Source organism: Electrophorus electricus, chromosome 26, assembly GCF_041902795.1.
Source record: "Electrophorus electricus isolate QZ-2024a chromosome 26, ASM4190279v1, whole genome shotgun sequence".
Classification (NCBI taxonomy): domain Eukaryota; kingdom Metazoa; phylum Chordata; class Actinopteri; order Gymnotiformes; family Gymnotidae; genus Electrophorus; species Electrophorus electricus.
This window is the reverse complement of record NC_137522.1, coordinates 12,668,491-12,688,355: the sequence shown is the minus strand read 5'-3', so window position 1 is coordinate 12,688,355 and position 19,865 is coordinate 12,668,491. Positions and strand designations below refer to the sequence as shown.

General features: G+C 40.6%; 4 protein-coding genes and 2 long non-coding RNA genes across 12 annotated transcripts in view; 3 read left to right on the top strand and 3 right to left on the bottom strand.

The window, feature by feature from the left end:
• The window catches only part of ankrd29 (ankyrin repeat domain 29), a 6,442-nt gene extending 5,430 nt beyond the window's left edge, over positions 1-1,012 (top strand). The window contains exon 10 of the mRNA XM_027005495.3: positions 188-1,012. Within this exon, the coding sequence (XP_026861296.1) occupies positions 188-271 (84 nt within the window). The 3' untranslated portion in view covers positions 272-1,012. The remainder of the gene's footprint in view (positions 1-187) is intronic.
• cts12 (cathepsin 12) overlaps positions 1-12,900 on the bottom strand; it is a 23,785-nt gene extending 10,885 nt beyond the window's left edge. The window contains exons 1-7 of one of the 4 annotated variants that reach the window (XM_081708088.1): positions 10,112-11,125; positions 9,782-9,844; positions 9,375-9,527; positions 9,125-9,227; positions 8,677-8,716; positions 8,272-8,358; positions 7,906-7,966 (exon numbers count right to left, since the gene is read on the bottom strand). In XM_081708088.1, the coding sequence (XP_081564214.1) occupies positions 7,906-7,966; positions 8,272-8,358; positions 8,677-8,716; positions 9,125-9,227; positions 9,375-9,527; positions 9,782-9,818 (481 nt within the window). In that variant the 5' untranslated portion in view covers positions 9,819-9,844; positions 10,112-11,125. Of the gene's footprint in view, positions 1-7,905; positions 7,984-8,271; positions 8,359-8,676; positions 8,717-9,124; positions 9,228-9,374; positions 9,528-9,781; positions 9,963-10,106; positions 11,126-12,818 lie in introns of those variants that run through there. The other 3 variants (XM_081708089.1, XM_081708091.1, XM_081708090.1) reach the window with 3 other exon arrangements.
• Positions 1,077-6,361, top strand: LOC113574490 (vacuolar protein sorting-associated protein 4B-like). Of its 2 annotated transcripts, none has more exons than XM_081708093.1 (11): positions 1,077-1,284; positions 1,869-2,012; positions 2,424-2,568; positions 2,658-2,716; positions 2,883-3,002; positions 3,166-3,322; positions 3,996-4,145; positions 4,230-4,310; positions 4,501-4,720; positions 4,996-5,130; positions 5,754-6,361. In XM_081708093.1, exons 2-11 carry the CDS (start codon positions 2,000-2,002, stop codon positions 5,853-5,855), a joined length of 1,182 nt encoding a protein of 393 aa, XP_081564219.1. In that variant the 5' UTR covers positions 1,077-1,284; positions 1,869-1,999; the 3' UTR covers positions 5,856-6,361. The 2 variants fall into 2 exon arrangements, with proteins under 2 accessions (XP_081564219.1, XP_081564218.1); XM_081708092.1 differs by having other exon boundaries at positions 1,078-1,284; positions 1,869-1,980.
• Positions 12,174-15,429, top strand: LOC145653820 (uncharacterized). The gene is made up of 2 exons (XR_014120018.1): positions 12,174-12,560; positions 14,035-15,429. It is a non-coding gene; the product is annotated as an uncharacterized LOC145653820 (long non-coding RNA).
• plekhb2 (pleckstrin homology domain containing, family B (evectins) member 2) lies at positions 12,610-19,865 on the bottom strand. Of its 3 annotated transcripts, none has more exons than XM_081708102.1 (7): positions 19,547-19,865; positions 19,140-19,292; positions 18,890-18,992; positions 18,442-18,481; positions 18,032-18,118; positions 17,669-17,729; positions 12,610-12,900 (listed from the first exon to the last, which is right to left on the bottom strand). In XM_081708102.1, exons 1-7 carry the CDS (start codon positions 19,581-19,583, stop codon positions 12,806-12,808), a joined length of 576 nt encoding a protein of 191 aa, XP_081564228.1. In that variant the 5' UTR covers positions 19,584-19,865; the 3' UTR covers positions 12,610-12,805. The 3 variants fall into 3 exon arrangements, with proteins under 3 accessions (XP_081564228.1, XP_035379072.1, XP_035379070.1); XM_035523179.2 differs by lacking the exon at positions 12,610-12,900 and adding an exon at positions 15,528-17,503 and having other exon boundaries at positions 17,669-17,746; XM_035523177.2 differs by lacking the exon at positions 12,610-12,900 and adding an exon at positions 15,528-17,503.
• Positions 12,901-14,601, bottom strand: LOC145653821 (uncharacterized). The gene is made up of 2 exons (XR_014120019.1): positions 14,447-14,601; positions 12,901-14,336 (listed from the first exon to the last, which is right to left on the bottom strand). It is a non-coding gene; the product is annotated as an uncharacterized LOC145653821 (long non-coding RNA).

Genomic DNA, 19,865 nt, shown 5'->3' with positions numbered 1-19,865 from the left:
AGTCAACACTGGCCTCTACTGGCCAACATTGGAATTTAGCGACAGCAATCCATAGTGTTAGTGAGTATCCAGCTAATACACGTTGCAGTTTAGAGCAGCTCCATAAAATACAATACTCTGAGATTTTTCGATGCTTATCGAACGCTTTGGTCACTGTTGCTAATAGCAGGCTGTCGTCTCTCCCCAGAATAATGACCTACCGGCAGATCTTACAACGAATGAGCGCATCCTGAGGATTTTACGTCCGCAGATCTTAAATGGAAGAAGTTGATGACTGCCATCCCCAGCACTATTAGAGAAATGCACTATACCCTGCCAAGAGACGCCACAAACAAAGCATACGTTGGTAATGGTCCCTGCTTGCGTTTGTAACTGAATTATTTAGAATACATGAGATTAATAAACGCACAAAAAAAAGCTAAATGATTCTTTGTCCTGGGAATGTATGGTTCAGTACAAACTTTAAATATATTAAATTTGGCTTTAACCAACAAATATCACAACTGTATCATCTGTGATCCCTTTGACGAAAAAACGCTCACAACGTGCTTGTGTGGGAAATGTTGTGATTGTGTTGGAAATGATTCTTGTGTACACTGCCTGCACAGCATGTGTAGAAATATACAATCCAATCTTCTCATCTAGGCAGGAAGAGTAGCCTATTTCCACGAACCCCTGATCGTTTGCTAAAGTTTGTTAACGGCATTCCTCATGACAAAGAACCCGTGCACAGCCATAGCCTGACCCTGAGGAAACTTTAAAAACCTTATGAGCTTAAATGCGTCTGTGGAAAGTTTACTGTTACTTTAAAGTTTACTTTTGAAATACAATTCAGTCATTAAAAATTTTCTTTCATTATTTAACTACTGGGTGCTTTAAAGTTTTGAAATATATTTGCAAAATGTGTTTAAATGTTTCTGTGGGGTGTTTGTTTCTAAAGGGTGTTAAACTGTGTATTTGTGAAAGGAATGAATGATGTATTGTAACCTAATAAAAAAAAAAAACCTTTAAAGTTTGTCTCCATGCGTCGTCATCGTTGACGTCACTCACAGCGGAAGTGGAATCCCTCAACCATCGCAGGTTTAAGCAGAAGTTCACAGCTGCGACGTAGATATTATATGGCATTACACGGATTACAGGTTATGTTGTGAACGGCAGAAGAGAAATGTAGCTAGTCAACAAGTAACTCGGGGATACCCACAAGAGCCATTAACCGGTTTGTTTTATATTGGAGGGGAAGACATTTAATCGAAATCTCACGCTATGTCTAATGGCAGTTTACAGGTAGGTGAGTCTATTCTGTCAGGCGAACGTTAGGTACGGTTGGCCGTCTGTACTAGCTAGTGGTCTTTAAAAGCATGTAGCATTTGCTTAAACGTTTTAATGAACGTACAGTATTCCATATGAAACAGGTAAATGTGTTTAAAATGTTAAAGTGCGAAGCACCATTTCCGTTCCTATTGTAGGCTATTTGATGATCGTTAGACATTCTCTTTAAACGTTAAAGGCACATAATGTTTTGTGGTGAGATGTTTAAGCTGTTATGTCGGACAAACCATTTTATGTGTGCCAAAACAAACGCGAACTGGAATTCCATTTATAATGATTATCGCAAAGTACTGGCATGCAGCACTCTGTTCAAACTGGTCAAACTGGTTTCGCCAGCGTTGTAACCAGACCAAAGTTTACGCAACTTTTACGTATGGCTTGTGTCTTCATTTTATACTAGGGAATTAATGGTAACAGTACGACTGCAATATGCTTACATCGATTTAAAAAATTAATACATTTAGTGTCATCCAGAGTGTCACAGCTTCCTGTTAAACGATACTTGTGTGGTCTTAAGCTCCTCCCTTTTTGTCCAACAGAAAGCCATTGACTTGGCTAACAAGGCATCAGAAGAAGACAAGGCAAAAAACTATGAGGAAGCTCTTCGCTTGTATCAGCATTCAGTCCAGTATTTTCTGCATGTGGTGAAGTGTATGTAAACACCTGTAGTATGTGCTCAGCAGGTGCTCATTTCTCAGACACGGGCTACTTTTCATGTTTTATTTTCTACCGCTGTTATTACCAAATCTTTTATGAGCTAAAGCAAGAAAAATTCAAAACTCTGCCATGCATAGTTAACCAAGAATTATGGCTATAATCTAGGGTTGTATGAATAGGTATGAACAAAAATACTGTATGACAATTAGATAGCAAAACATTGCGATTGCAGCACGCCTTTAAAATATTGAAAACACAGTCAATCCTTCATTGGACTCGGTTTGGCATGCGTTATTCTCTACGTGTGTGGCATCATTCTTTGATAGTTATATAACTCAAATTCAGACAAAAGGAACAACAGCCCCTGCGTCTGACTCGTATGTGGTGATGTGTTTCAACCAAGATGTTGTAAGACAACATGCTCCAAACGTTTGCAGATGAGGCTCAGGGTGAAAAGGCCAAACAGAGCATTCGGGCAAAGTGTGCAGACTACCTGGACAGAGCGGAACAGCTGAAGGAGTACCTGAAGAAGAAGGAGAAAGCCCCACCCGCCAAGCCTGTCAAAGTGAACGACGACAAGGGGTCAGAGGCTGTATTTGTGGACCAGCTGCTGAATTCTCCACTCCCCCAAAATAATAAGATCTTTTTTAACAACTGCACCTCTTTTACAGGAATGACGGCGATGATGGGGATAGTTCAGAGAAGAAGAAATTACAAAATCAACTTCAAGGTGTGTAAAAACACTTTTTTGAACTTTGAACATTATCACGAGTGTTTTTCCCTCCCAAGACTCGTTACCATTTTGGTGATGTTCGCCAGGTGTTTGAAATGTCTGACATCATTATTTTAATGGTGAATGGTAACTCTGTAAACATTAGCACTTGTGTGTCTTGCAGGGGCCATTGTCATGGAGAAGCCCAATATTAAGTGGGATGATGTTGCTGGCTTGGAAGGAGCCAAAGAGGCACTGAAAGAGGCAGTCATTCTACCAATCAAATTTCCCCACCTTTTCACAGGTACAAATAACTTGCCTGCATGCTGAAAGGTTAAGCCTGTTTGGAATTCACTTAAGTGCCTGTTACCATGACCGTTTTTCATACAGGATTGCTAAATAAATTTCATTGTACTCCCTTTTCTTTTGAGCTGATGTCATGCTACATTCTTTGGGTTCATCACCAGGAAAGAGAACCCCATGGAGAGGAATCCTGCTTTTTGGTCCTCCAGGCACAGGGAAGTCCTACCTGGCTAAAGCAGTGGCCACTGAAGCCAATAACTCCACCTTCTTCTCCATCTCATCCTCTGACCTGGTGTCCAAGTGGCTGGGAGAGAGTGAGAAGTAAGTGCCATCATTGCAAACACTGCACACATTGTCCATCATGCATAGCACTCTCATGTAGTGTTTCCCAGTACATAGTAGCTGAAGGTTGGTCAGTGCACCCAGAACTGCAGGCATTTTGCAGCGATGTAATGTGCTAGTCCCACTCTGGCTGTCATGATGACTCCACCTGTCTTGTATCTAATTATACACAGATCTGTCATAAGCGGGACATGAATTTGTTCTGAGACAAAGTCGACAGAAGAGGGCAGTGTGTTTTTGCTGAGAACCAAAAAGAAGAACTAGTATTTCAGCTATGGGAAAATCATTTCATGTTTCATTTAGTGCCTGTATAGTGAGGTTTCAGTAGCTGTTGTTTTTTTGTTTTTTTTTTACTATTTATTTCTTTAATAAATAACAGGTATGGACTTAGTGCTGTTAATGGAAGCCTGTTAAGAAAAACTTAAGATGTTTGATTGCACAATTATTTTCTTGACATCCATTCTCAAGCATTTCAGTGACTTTTTCAGATCATCAATATCTTCCTTTGAGTAGCCACGGGTCCCAAATAGGCAGGCAGTTTGCTAAAGAATGGTCTGGTTGTAATATTAAGCTACCTGTAAGAGAAAGACCTGCGTACGTTTACAGACCTGCATACGTTTACAAGCACAGCTCTGCATCCCTTCTTCCACAGGCTGGTGAAAAACCTGTTTAGCATGGCACGGCAGCACAAACCCTCCATCATCTTCATCGATGAGATCGATTCGCTGTGTGGCTCTAGGAGCGAGAATGAGAGTGAAGCAGCCCGCAGGATCAAGACGGAGTTCCTAGTCCAGATGCAAGGGGAGTCACGGAGACAGGGCTAGTGACTCATGTTTGGTGATTGGTCATATCCTCAGGCTAACCTTTTCTTGGTTGCATGTGTAGGTGTTGGAAATGATAATGAGGGAATTCTGGTGCTTGGAGCAACTAATATCCCTTGGTCTTTGGATTCTGCTATCAGAAGAAGGTGTGTGACCCAATATATTGGTACTCTGAAAAAATGTGTGTTTGGTATGGCTTTTTTTTTTTTTTTTTTTGCTCTTGTTATGCATGTTTTTGTACATACCAACTTTTGTCACATAAAACAAGACTAGTATGAAATCATGGTGTTTATATTACAAATCCCCAGTATCACACACTGCATTTGTGTGCATCAGGTTTGAGAAGCGCATCTATATCCCACTCCCCGAAGATCATGCTCGCTCGTTCATGTTCAAGCTCCACCTCGGCTCCACCCCCAATAGTCTCACTGACAGTGACTTCAGTACCCTGGGACAGAAATCTGAGGGTTACTCAGGTGCAGACATCAGCGTCATCGTCAGGGATGCTCTGATGCAGCCCATCCGCAAAGTCCAGTCGGCAACGCACTTTAAAAAGGTCAGTGAGAGGATACTCAAGGTTAAGGAGATGCACAAACAGCTACAGGGATGACTGAAGTTGGGTTTATGTTTTCTGGCATTTCTAAATTACGGTTGCAACTTCAGTAAGTTGTAGGTTGAGGGCCAGTTTTCTCAATAACATTAATTTTGACATGTTAAAAATGATGTTGAAGGTAATATCCACTGTACAACCTCTGTGATGTTTTGGGCAACAGCTATATGTAGAATTCTCTACTGAGCAAGGCAGGTTATAACACTCTTTCATGTGAACAGGTCAGAGGAAAGCCATGGAACGGCCCTGATGTAGATGACCTTTTGACTCCTTGCTCTCCGAATGATCCTAACGCGATTGAGATGACCTGGGTAGATGTGGCAGGTGACAAACTGCTGGAGCCTGTTGTCAGCATGGTGAGATTGATAGAAAAAAATCTTAAGGTGATCTAAGATGTAAAAAAGATATTAAAGTGGTATTAAGATTTAAAATACAGAACGTGATCTGTATTTCAATGCTAGGCTGTGTGTATAGCATCTGTACTTCTGTTGAATCCTCAAGACACCTCTTTCACTGTTCTGGGTCACAATGATAAATGGTTTCAGGATGATTACTTAGAATAAGATTTTAAATACATTCACTTGCTTGCTCTTTCCTTAAGAGAGCCATTTTAACCAATCAAGGGTGGCCATTAGCACATGTACACAGGACGGGGCAGTTAACAAAGACATTTTAGTGTTAATTTATATGGCATTGCATGAGTGGTATTTTAGAAAGATGCACTGGACTGACTGCATGCTTTAAGCCAATGCTAGCCTTCTCTGAGGTTAGGGATATGGCACAAGTAGTTGATATTGCCAATGGCTGTGGCTAAGACTGGGAGAAAATCAGGTTTAAAAATCACATTGTTTGCTTCCATTGTGACAGTAAACATTTCCTTAAAAAGTAGTTGAACAATATTTGTAAAGTAGAAAGGTTCTTTGCTATAGGTGTTTGTGTGCTGTGCCTACTAGGCTTTTTCCATGTGTGTTTTCTCCAGGCGGACATGCTTGGGTCTCTGGAGAAGATGAAGCCCACTGTGAATGAGGAAGACTTGAAAAAACTTAAGAAGTTTACTGAGGACTTTGGCCAGGAGGGCTAACTGCACCAAGGCACTACCGCTACAAAACCAAATCAGCATAAACCTCCTTTTAATCTTTTAAAAAATTCTTTCTACTGATAACAGTAAGCTGGATACTTTTGTAATCACTTCTGGGGCATCTAATGTACATTATGCAAATTAAAAAATCCCTCCCCTTTCTAACACGTATACAGTGTTCTGATGTACTGAGGTGTGAGGTGTTTTAATGAACAGAGACTATTTATTGAATAATGTTACACCTGAGTATTCTGCTCTTTATTTTAGACGTACTATGACAGTGCCTATTTGACAATGATTCATGTGCATCTTTCATACTGCGTTGTCCTGTGGTTGTTTACGTTCTCATACAGACATTTTAGATTTTTTAAAACCAGTGTCTTTTTTTTTTTTTTGTAACTTCTGTGATGGTTTTCCATTTGTTATTCTAAGGCAGACTAAGTACAGTTTGTCATCTCTCATTATACTGATATTGTTCATCAGTGCTATAAACAGTACCAAATGTTTAAGGTTGCAATTTCTTTGCTTTATAGTTTTGCATTGTTTACTATTTTAATTGAATGCATTAATTTAATGTGTCTGTTGGATTGCAACACCATATGTTGCTGCACAAGATGAGCTTTTGATATGTCCAAAAGCAAATATTTTACAGCATATACTTTTTACACCACTAAAATTCAGGATAAATTACTTTATTGAGTAATCATGCTAGTAAAATTTCAAAGTTCAAGTGCAAAATATTTTAGCAACAAGAGTGCAATTGTAGACTAAGGGAAAAATAACATTAAGTGAAAAACAATGGTAATTGTTTTTTTGTTAATTTGTTTGGTAATAAACAGGTCCAGAAGTTACAGGCCAGGATACATGTCCCAGCAAAAGTCAGGATGTCATGAAACATTGTGTCAAATGAAAAAGTGCTCTTTCTACTTTGCAGAACACCACCACCACACTGCTCAACCTGTAAACTTGACATTAGTTAATCAAATCATACCACCTGTAAATGTGTGACACAATGGCAGTTGATCCAATGCCATGAACACACTGCCCTTTTCATTACAAGAAAAATATTTACTCAAGAGTAAAGAAAATTAATCCACTTATGACAATAGTAAGTCAAACTGAGCTACATCACTGAAAACACCCCTTACTTTTTCTTCCCATAACAAAAGGGGGGAACATTAACTGAAATGGACAAACTAGTGTTAATATTGTCACACCAGAGAGGACATTAACCATTAACACCCCCACAAAATGCAACAAAAAATTCATAATGAACATCCTATAAAATAAGCACTTTAGGAGCGTATGTAAATGCTTTCAGGAAAGGTCCCACATGAAACGCAAGAGCCAGAAGGAGAGCAAGGTCTCTGGCAGCTAGAAGGCTCCATATCCATGCGTCATTTAATTAAAAAAAACAAAACAAAAACCCCACCCCACCCTAAAAAGGGTATCCAAACAGGTGACGCAGCTTTTGTAGACAGCCACCGTGATGCCTTTGCACGATATTTCATTTACAACTCTTTAGTCATGTCACACCTAGCAATGCAAATTCAAAACTCAGTTCTACAGCCCTCCAATTGTAACTGCTACCATTATGCTTTGGTACCTAGAGGAATTAACCGCCAGACATCACAAACACCACAACTAAATGTATTAAGGTGCGCAGCGGTTGCAGCAACACTAAAGCAGTAACAGAACACCTGTCTGAACTGCAGGTAGAGGAAACACTGGATCAAACTTCTACAGGCACATTAAAAGACAGAGAACAGGGAACCAATAGCCAATCCTGTTGCTGCACCAGCTAGCACCCCAAGACCCAAATCGGCTGCATCGTCACGGCGATGCTCTTCAGTGATGCTGTGACTGACTTCATGTGGATGGTAAACTCCTGAGGGAGATTAATGAAGGGCAGCTGACAATTATGTAGAACTCTTTATATAAAATACAGTAAATAGGAATAACTATTCAAGGTACTGATTGTGTACAGAGATTAACAGCCAAGTATTCTGCTAGACAGTGTGCTTTCAGAGAGTTTGCAAGCAAACATATCTACCTTGATGGTAGTAGGGAGAGGGATGAGGCACGTAGCCGCCGTACTGGTCTGGGTAGTACACCTGCTCACAAATAAGACCTGCAATCAGTACATGTTCCACATTTATGGTTATACTGCAGTAGAAGACACTGAAAAGATCACCAAAATCACTTCTGTTCCGATGAACACTGAGAAGCAAAATAAGTTATGAGTTAAATCTGTTGCCAAAGTGAGGCAAGCACATGTCTGTCTGTTTGTTTAATTTCCTTTTTAAAAAAAAACAAAAAAACAAGAGTGAGAGTGAGAGCGAGAGCAAGAGAAAGCACGAGACAGACAGACAGACAGACAGACAGACAATCTCATGGGGATGTAATCTTGGACATTTACCTGACGATTTGGGTTCAAGTCCCAGTAAGAAGGGGGGGCGGAGGCAATAACTTCCTGAGTAAACCCAAAATGACGTGCTGCCACCACCTGTAAAAACAGATTTTAGACATAGCCCCTCTCCAAACACTGCAAAGTACAGTCTAAAACGGGGGGGGGAAAGGATTGCCACAGGCAAAAGATGGAATAACAAATTAAACAAATTATTAATTGATTAAACAAATGCACAAATTATTCTTAGGCACTTAGGTGGTGTATTAGCTACACAGCATGAAGTATACAACCAACCATTTATATTTTTATGCCCGCAATATATTAATTGACGAATTTACAGAGAAACCACCACAACACTGGATGCTGACAACTATTCCACCCACAGTTAGTTTGTGTTAGGAAGCAACGACTCACAGTGTTGACTCTGGCATCCTGCAGGGCCATGGTCCACGCACTGTGAACACACAGGCCAAATGGGAACATTAACGTTATTCAGACCAAGCACACTCCATGCTTTCCAAGACCCCTAAATGTCTTATAGCGTTAGAATGGTGACATTCATTTCTATTCAGTTTTTTATAGCATTTTTAGCTGATGTTTTTATCCAAAGCGACTTACAATCATGACTGAGTACAACTTGCGCAATTGAGCGTTAAGAGTCCTGCCCAGGGGCCCAACAATGGCAACTTGGCAGTGGTGGGACTTGAATCAGCAACCTTCCGATTACAAGTCAAATACCTTAACCACTGAGCTACCACTTTACCCAAGATGTGTGCAGCAGTTATTTGTCTTGCATTGACAGCTGGCAACACACGCACATTGTGATCAGCACAGTGAGAAGGGCCTGGAGACGAGAACTTACAGTGCATCAGCAGCACTCTGTGCACACAGGCTGATGACTCGTCCACAGCGGCACACGATCTGAAAAAGGGAATGTCTACCTTTCCCTTCAGGAGGGGTCAGCTCTGGCAGAAAGGTGACAGAGAAACTCTTAGTCGGTTACTCGGCTACGGGTAGGGAGAGGTGCACTGAAGAATGAACGATATGGACAAAATTGCTTCTTCCACATCTTTGTGTCATGTTTCTGAGGTATTTAGGGAAACGGTGGTCACCTCTGCAAGCGGTGGCACTGCGAATGTTGATACAGTCCACTTTCATGTGGATCTCACCCTCCACGTTACGCCGGTACTGGTCGTCATAGAAAATGAGACGGCCATCTGACCAGAGTTCAAACCAATTTTTCTTCCAGCGACGCAAGATGGTGCCTATAGCAATATTTAGGATAAACATTCATAATAGGTTCTTGATCTATGCTATTAACATTAAAAAGTCAAAACAACAATTAGTGTAAAACCGATTCAATCAGACTTATTAAAGTTCACCGACATCAGAACTATAGACAACAGATTATTTTAGCTAGCTAAGCTATTGATACTACAGTGTTTTAGGTCAATCAGTTACATAGACAGCTACAATAACCAACGTAACAGTAGGTTTGAAGTTAAGGAAGCACACTCACTCTGTCTGTGAAGACACCCGCTTTTAACAAGCGCCATCCTTAAAAAAACTGAAAGCCTGTAAACTGAGGATGGAAAAACAAGCTTTATTTCATTCCCACCAGAGCCATTCGCTCCTGCTAGCCATACCAACAGCAGCCTACAACCGAGCGTTAACTGGTTGCCATCTAAGCTCGAGCAAAGCTAGCCAGCTAACGCTAGCTGGGTGAATCCGACTGACAGAGGCAGCTCAAACCGGCACAAACGACTACACACATATGGCTCCGGAGTAACTTAACACACCTTTTCCCACAACCTAACGCGATGGAAAACAGTAAACAAAATTACCTCACCTTCTCAGTCTGGTGATGGGACAAGGCGTCCAGGAATGACATCAGCACCATCAGCTGTCACGGCAGCTGCTGCTGGGCGTGTTCATGTCACACAGGCTATGGGCGTGTTCATGGAACTTGACAAATTGAGCTCAAGTTTTCTGTCAGATGAAATCATGTTAACACGGAGAGAAAGAATTTCAACTGTTTAATTTGCGTAGTTTCAAAATTTAAGGTAATGAAAGTCTAACGGCGAACTGACGAATACATGTTTTTTTTTTACTTATACTAACATTAGACAGTCTTGGATTGGCCTAGAGTTCAGTTGAATGAAAAATGAATAAACGAACGAATTTATGGCTTTAAAATAATAGTATTCGTTCATATCAATATAGGCAAGTTATTATTGTCATTAACATTAGCGAATCGAATAAAATTTAGTGATCTTTATAGCCAAAATGTGGCGTTGGGCAGGGACTTTAGCTATCTTCTGACGGACACACACACACACACTCACAACTGTAGACAATTTACTTAAACATAATGTCACCGAACTGGCCATAAATGCTTCATTGTTCTTACCACTGGGTGGAGCTGTTTTATTCGAATGGTGTTTATAAGGTGGACCTATTCCAGTTATTCAATGAGCAAATAAATCGATAAAACGATATTTTCGATATGACTTTCGCCCATGAGAAATGAATGCAGTCATTTCTAAAATACGTTAAACGAATATGGCTTTTAAAACATAGTTAACTTTACGGTAACGTGATGCAACATTTGCCAAAGTTATCATTTCTGACATTATTTTGCATATCTAGGACGCGCCCGACTCCACTTTGTTTTGGATCCGATTCCTAGAAGGGTGAGTTGGCGCAACTCCTTTAAATGCTTATAGAATGAACTCAGTTTTGCAGCTTCAGAAAATCGACTCCATATTGAAGTAATGATGCTAATGCTCGACAACAGTGGAAATAATGTTGTCTTAACCTGGATTTTTAAAATAGATTAATAGTCTCAGTACTTTGTTTTCAATGTAAGAGTTAGTATGAGAAACCAAAGATATGAGAACTGAATGTGCCGTTCGAGGTCTAAAAAAAAAAAAAAAAAAGACTGTGTGTGTGTGTGTGTTATATATATATATATATATATATATATATATATATATATATATATATATATATATATATATATATATATATATATATATATATATATATAAATAAACAAACAAATAAATAAATAAAATTTATTTGTGTTTTTTCCCATTTTATTCATGAAATCATGTATTTAGTATGATCTGATTTAGTTTTTGCAGCGGTGGGTCTTTGAAAGCATTTCATCGCTTACATTTAGCCGTTTAGCATTTAAGTAGAGTGAAACTTCATAGTAAAGGGCTATTTCACAATTTGTGGCCCACACAGGCAACAGTTTGGTTAAATGTCCATTTCAGAGCAAAGTGAAGAGAACTGGGCTTTATGAGTGGGCAGGTGACACATTAACTGGAGCAAAGTTGATGGAATGTTGAGTCAGTTTCAGAATCAAGGGGAGAGAACAAACAAGATTTTTCACAAGGCCTCTTGGTACAGCCTCAGGTTTCAAGCAAGCGCGTCTCAGTTTTTGCATCCTTGGAACCAACTACATATAAAGTTCAGGACACAACCCAGTGTTTTCTCTTATATTTGGCCTTTACTTTTGTGTAAACCTCAGATCAGAAATCCATACACATTTCACTCCAATTATAAACCAAAAACGATTTTCACTTATTTCCTTTGTCAGAACCAACCAAAACATTAAACTGGTTTGTAGGGAGGTTTTTATATTACAATTTTGGCTATTGCCAGATATACAAGTTGTGCAAAGTGAGTCCAGTCTGAAATTCATAATTGACAAAGGAAATTCCTTGGCAGCTGCAACATGTGCCTGGAGATTCTACACTTCCTTTCCTCAGCGTTTTTAGATTCTTTCCTTCTTTTTTCCCCCCCCTCACAAGGGTAAGATTACACTCCGCCCACAAGGAAGCTCCACCAATGGACTTGCATTTTTCTTCTCGTGGAGCCCTTCTTGCAGCCTATGCCTTTCAGAGCTGTTCATAACTGTCGCCTGAGCAACACGAGAATCCTCACACATGTGGATCTTTTACAGCCAGTTCCTGCCAAGCATACTGTGTTTTGGGACTAGGCCGACGTGGGGTAGACAAAGCTGGAAGCGAGCAGACGGTTGTGCAAGGGGACTGACTCATGTTCTTAAGAAGTGGGAATGTTCAGGGTAAACCCTCTGCTCTCACTTAAGCTGCCTACCAAACAGCTGGAGCAGGGCAGAGGAGGAGCAACGGAAAGAAAGAAACTTTGGAGAAAAGAAATGGTGAAGACTGGCGCTTTATCAATAAATCAGATTTTTGAAGTAAACTTATAATGGACTTTCAGGTGGAGGTCAAGATGAAGATGGACTTTATAACAGGAAGAACGAGGTAAGATGCTGAAATCTGACATTCATTGTACCTTATTTGGATATTTGTTTCACTTTCCCATCAATCACATGAGATTCAGCATAGGTACCGTACGCATATCCCAGAATTTGACACTATAAGGTTTATGCTAAAATTTACAAGTTTGTTTATTTCTTACTGAATTTGGATGGTGAAATTGAAAGTAAAATCAAGTGAAGCCATTTTAGTGAGTGGGGTTCAAACACATCAGTAATACATCAGATTTCTTAAGTGACTGACCTTAAGACACACATCCCACCACATGGAGAGTTTTTCTTGCCTGGCCCTCTGGCATAAGGGGTCAGCACCCTGAGCTTTGCAACTGAAATTACAGAACGGTCAAGTGCAGGTGAGAAATTTCAAACCTAGGCAGACCATATCCCTCTGACATTTAAAGGATTACTGTGTTAGTAAAGATGCAATATATCAGTCCATACTTAACAATATTGTGATACTTAAAGGGTGCCTGGTTGACGGAAAAAGGTCAAACGTTCCCAGTGTAGACGTCCTGCGTGCAAATTCAGCCTACATGTTCATTTTAAATGTGTCAGTAGGTCCAGAGTTGAGAGTTCTTGACAAAGGTGGTTCTTGCATTTGTACATTTGAGACACATTGGTTTTCTCATTAATATAAGGCTGTCTTACCACTACATGAGTGTGCTCTGGTCATGAAGAGACAGATGATTTCTGTTTAAAAATATGGAGAGGGGTTTACCATTACAGTGAAGCTCTGACATGTTTTTTTGTGTGTATTCACACAGAATGATTCATCTTGAATTCGGTAGAGTGATTTTTGATGACTCGGGACACAGCAGCAGGGCATGTCTTGATGTGAGCTAGTGAATGGCCCCCAGACAGCAGTAGATAGGACTGCTAATTAGGAGGAAACGATATCAAATTAGTTTCGAGAGAGCTCAGCCCTGTGCAGACTCCTGAATGGCTTCACTACTTCACTGATTTTGAATTATAATGTAAATCTTTGAGAGAAAATGAAGGCCAACATTTTCTTTTTGCTAATCATGCCTGTAATACACATGAGGCTAAACAGTTTTCACCCTGAAAATTGTCTTATTGATCAACTGAACTGCAAGAGATCTTTAATGCCAGTTAAGGCTTTTAGCTGTAATGAAGGCAAGGCACAATGCAAGGCTGCTTACCGGCCTATTTTTGTCAGCAATGTGTCCGCCAGGATTTAAAAGGCTTAAAGCAATCCCAGGAGCACTCTGCTCTGGAACGTCTGAGAAACATGGCCTCAGGGTACGCCACATTTCCATAGTGAGCACACCCAAAACATAATTATCATTGGTCTAAAAGCTATTTATTATTATTATTAGTCATAATTTGTCAAGAATGTATTAACAAATGCAGGAAAAACAACTGCCCAGTTGATTCCTGAGCTCACCTTTATAGTAGCAGTATTATTTGTTTATCTGCTTAACTATATATTCCCTCTATAGGCTCTATAATAGTCATCAGGCCCTCTAAATGGACCATGGAGGAAGTGGGTGTGGCTAAAGAAAGCAATGTGGTGAAACCTGCCTCCCGGCATCCCCTCTCCTCGTCAGGGAACCGAACCGAGAACCAAGAGCGCACAGAAGCGTATCCATCCAGCAGCAGCTGGGAGCAGACTTCCCCTGGCTCGTCCTCCCTGTGCCCCGATTTCTGGCTGTGTGCCCCTGCCTCACAGGCCTCTGCAGTATCGGCCAAGGTGAAGGCCCTCCTGGAGCGCGATGCTGACCAGAAGCGCTCTTGTAAGAACCTTCACCAGAAGGACATACATGGGTTCCACACACTGGCACAGGCTCGAACAGGCACATGGAGCCCCGGCAGCAGTGATGAAGAGATAGAACCTCACTCCACGGTCTTTACCTTCACGTCTGCTGAAGGAGAGCATTGTGAGATGCTTCCAGATGAAAGTGAGCTCCATGGTGACACTGCTGGACCTTTCACGAGCACTTGGAGAAGGTCTGGAGAACATCGAGGCTGATGACATATGCAACACCAAATTGGAGGTCTCCTCTGGCTGCGAGAAACCATGAGTTCTTGGAGAAACCAAGAAGTTTACTGAGGACTTTGCTCAGGAGGGCTAACTGCACCAAGGCACTACCGCTACAAAACCAAATCAGCATAAACCTCCTTTTAGTCTTTTTAAAAATTTTATCTTTCTACTGATAAGATGGATAGTTCTGTAATCACCTCTGGGGCATCTAATGTACATTATGCTAATTTTTAAAAATCCCTCCCCTTTCTTTCTAACACGTATACAGTGTTTTGATGTACTGAGGTGTGAGGCGTTTTAATGAACAGAGACTATTTATTGAATAATGTTACACCTGAGTATTCTGCTCTTTATTTTAGACGTACTATGACAGTGCCTATTTGACATAATGATTCATGTGCATCTTTCATACTGTGTTGTCCTGTGGTTGTTTGTTTACATTCTCATAGACATTTTAGATCTTTTAAAACCAGTCTTTTTTTTTTTTGTAATCTGTGATGCAATTTTCCTTATTTGCTATTCTAAGGCAGACTAAGTACAGTTTGTCATCTCTCATTATACTGATATTGTTTATATCAGTGCTATAAACAGTACTCCAATCCTGACAAATATGCCTGAAAATTTGAAAACGTGAATAGAATTAGAACAAACAAAAGATTATTTACCAGTGGAGAACCCATGTAGCTGAAGCTAGCACACCACAATGCAATGGTGTATGAGGTTCGTGTAGTTGGACACATGTACACTGGGTTATTTGACAAACTGGGCAGCACCAAATGTTTAAGGTTGCAATTTCTTTGCTTTATAGTTTTGCAATGTTTACTATTTTAATTGAATAAATGAATGCAATGTGTCTGTTGGATTGCAACACCATATCAAAAGCTCATCTTGTGCAGCAACATATGTCCAAAAGCAAATATTTTACAGCATATACTTTTTACACCACTAAAATTCAGGATAAATTACTTTATTGAGTAATCATGCTAGTAAAATTTCAAAGTTCAAGTGCAAAATATTTTAGCAACAAGAGTGCAATTGTAGACTAAGGGAAAAATAACATTAAGTGAAAAACAATGGTAATTGTTTTTTTTGTTAATTTGTTTGGTAATAAACAGGTCCAGAAGTTACAGGCCAGGATACATGTCCCAGCAAAAGTCAGGATGTCATGAAACATTGTGTCAAATGAAAAAGTGCTCTTTCTACTTTGCAGAACACCACCACCACACTGCTCAACCTGTAAACTTGACATTAGTTAATCAAATCATACCACCTGTAAATGTGTGACACAATGGCAGTTGATCCAATGCCATGAACACACTGCCCTTTTCATTACAAGAAAAATATTTACTCAAGAGTAAAGAAAATTAATCCACTTATGACAATAGTAAATCAAACTGAGCTACATCACTGAAAACACCCCTTACTTTTTCTTCCCATAACAAAAGGGGGGGGGGGGGGGGGGGGGGAAACATTAACTGAAATGGACAAACTAGTGTTAAATATTGTCACACCAGAGAGGACATTAACCATTAACACCCCCACAAAATGCAACAAAAATTCATATTGAACATCCTATAAAATAAGCACTTCAGGAGCATATGTAAATGCTTTTAGGAAAGGTCCCACATGAAACGCAAGAGCCAGAAGGAGAGCAAGGTCTCTGGCAGCTAGAAGGCTCTAGTGATACTCATACATTATCTCCATAGATCTAATATCACAGCTGCCACAAAATTAGAACAAGCTGAACAATCAGACCCAAAGCAGAGCTCTAGTGCAGGTTAGCAGAGACGGAGGCTTTTAACTCCACGAAATGAAGTAAACAAGCCGACAGCCACACCAGGTGAAATCACGTTCCAGAGCTGAGAGGAACACCCCCCCCCCCCCCCACTCAGCTGTCATACATCCGTGACCTTTCCGGACTAGAACTTCATTTGGATGCAACATACTGCAAGTATCCTGCACAAAATCACCAAATAGTAGTATCACTAGCCACAATTTAATGGCTCATGTACATTCTTAGCCTTTTAATTCCATCACTCTTCGCAGTTAGGTAAAGAGTTCATGAAAGGACGAGATTAAATTGTAAGTCTACGCACATACAAAGTCATAACAGCCCAACACACACACACCTGTTCAAAAACAGCTGATTAACTAGGTAAGTCAACAATACTCTTCAAAACAAGTGTCTGAAACAAGGCTTATAAAAAGCAACATTATAAATACCAACCCATTTCAAAGTCTTAAATTTTTATTAAAGCCTCAATTAATGCACTGCAACATAAGCTAATATTTGGCAAAGTGACCACTTTCAGTAGTTTTTGTTTAAGCTGCGAAGCACCATCGTATCCTAAAGACATCTTGGTCCTCAATAACCAATTCCCAGGCCTGTCTACAAGTCATCTCAAACCAATAAAGAAAAATCCATATCCATGCGTCATTTAATAAACCCCCCCCCCCCCAAAAAAAACCACCCCACCCTAAAAAGGGTATCCAAACAGGTGACCCAGCTTTTGTAGACAGCCACCGTGATGCCTTTGCACGATATTTCATTTACAACTCTTCAGTCATGTCATACCTAGCAATGCAAATTCAAAACTCAGTTCTACAGCCCTCCAATTGTAACTGCTACCATTATGCTTTGGTACCTAGAGGAATTAACCGCCAGACATCACAAACACCACAACTAAATGTATTAAGGTGCGCAGTGGTTGCAGCAACACTAAAGCAGTAACAGAACACCTGTCTGAACTGCAGGTAGAGGAAACACTGGATCAAACTTCTACAGGCACATTAAAAGACAGAGAACAGGGAACCAATAGCCAATCCTGTTGCTGCACCAGCTAGCACCCCAAGACCCAAATCGGCTGCATCGTCACGGCGATGCTCTTCAATGATGATGTGACTGACTTCATGTGGATGGTAAACTCCTGAGGGAGATTAATGAAGGGCAGCTGACAATTATGTAGAACTCTTTATATAAAATACAGTAAATAGGAATAACTATTCAAGGTACTGATTGTGTACAGAGATTAACAGCCAAGTATTCTGCTAGACAGTGTGCTTTCAGAGAGTTTGCAAGCAAACATATCTACCTTGATGGTAGTAGGGAGAGGGATGAGGCACGTAGCCGCCGTACTGGTCTGGGTAGTACACCTGCTCACAAATAAGACCTGCAATCAGTACATGTTCCACATTTATGGTTATACTGCAGTAGAAGACACTGAAAAGATCACCAAAATCACTTCTGTTCCGATGAACACTGAGAAGCAAAATAAGTTATGAGTTAAATCTGTTGCCAAAGTGAGGCAAGCACATGTCTGTCTGTTTGTTTAATTTCCTTTTTAAAAAAAAACAAAAAAACAAAACAAGAGTGAGAGTGAGAGCGAGAGCAAGAGAAAGCATGAGACAGACAGACAGACAGACAATCTCATGGGGATGTAATCTTGGACATTTACCTGACGATTTGGGTTCAAGTCCCAGTAAGAAGGGGGGGCGGAGGCAATAACTTCCTGAGTAAACCCAAAATGACGTGCTGCCACCACCTGTAAAAACAGATTTTAGACATAGCCCCTCTCCAAACACTGCAAAGTACAGTCTAAAACGGGGGGGGGGGGGGAAAGGATTGCCACAGGCAAAAGATGGAATAACAAATTAAACAAATTATTAATTGATTAAACAAATGCACAAATTATTCTTAGGCACTTAGGTGGTGTATTAGCTACACAGCATGAAGTATACAACCAACCATTTATATTTTTATGCCCGCAATATATTAATTGACGAATTTACAGAGAAACCACCACAACACTGGATGCTGACAACTATTCCACCCACAGTTAGTTTGTGTTAGGAAGCAACGACTCACAGTGTTGACTCTGGCATCCTGCAGGGCCATGGTCCACGCACTGTGAACACACAGGCCAAATGGGAACATTAACGTTATTCAGACCAAGCACACTCCATGCTTTCCAAGACCCCTAAATGTCTTATAGCGTTAGAATGGTGACATTCATTTCTATTCAGTTTTTTATAGCATTTTTAGCTGATGTTTTTATCCAAAGCGACTTACAATCATGACTGAGTACAACTTGCGCAATTGAGCGTTAAGAGTCCTGCCCAGGGGCCCAACAATGGCAACTTGGCAGTGGTGGGACTTGAATCAGCAACCTTCCGATTACAAGTCAAATACCTTAACCACTGAGCTACCACTTTACCCAAGATGTGTGCAGCAGTTATTTGTCTTGCATTGACAGCTGGCAACACACGCACATTGTGATCAGCACAGTGAGAAGGGCCTGGAGACGAGAACTTACAGTGCATCAGCAGCACTCTGTGCACACAGGCTGATGACTCGTCCACAGCGGCACACGATCTGAAAAAGGGAATGTCTACCTTTCCCTTCAGGAGGGGTCAGCTCTGGCAGAAAGGTGACAGAGAAACTCTTAGTCGGTTACTCGGCTACGGGTAGGGAGAGGTGCACTGAAGAATGAACGATATGGACAAAATTGCTTCTTCCACATCTTTGTGTCATGTTTCTGAGGTATTTAGGGAAACGGTGGTCACCTCTGCAAGCGGTGGCACTGCGAATGTTGATACAGTCCACTTTCATGTGGATCTCACCCTCCACGTTACGCCGGTACTGGTCGTCATAGAAAATGAGACGGCCATCTGACCAGAGTTCAAACCAATTTTTCTTCCAGCGACGCAAGATGGTGCCTATAGCAATATTTAGGATAAACATTCATAATAGGTTCTTGATCTATGCTATTAACATTAAAAAGTCAAAACAACAATTAGTGTAAAACCGATTCAATCAGACTTATTAAAGTTCACCGACATCAGAACTATAGACAACAGATTATTTTAGCTAGCTAAGCTATTGATACTACAGTGTTTTAGGTCAATCAGTTACATAGACAGCTACAATAACCAACGTAACAGTAGGTTTGAAGTTAAGGAAGCACACTCACTCTGTCTGTGAAGACACCCGCTTTTAACAAGCGCCATCCTTAAAAAAACTGAAAGCCTGTAAACTGAGGATGGAAAAACAAGCTTTATTTCATTCCCACCAGAGCCATTCGCTCCTGCTAGCCATACCAACAGCAGCCTACAACCGAGCGTTAACTGGTTGCCATCTAAGCTCGAGCAAAGCTAGCCAGCTAACGCTAGCTGGGTGAATCCGACTGACAGAGGCAGCTCAAACCGGCACAAACGACTACACACATATGGCTCCGGAGTAACTTAACACACCTTTTCCCACAACCTAACGCGATGGAAAACAGTAAACAA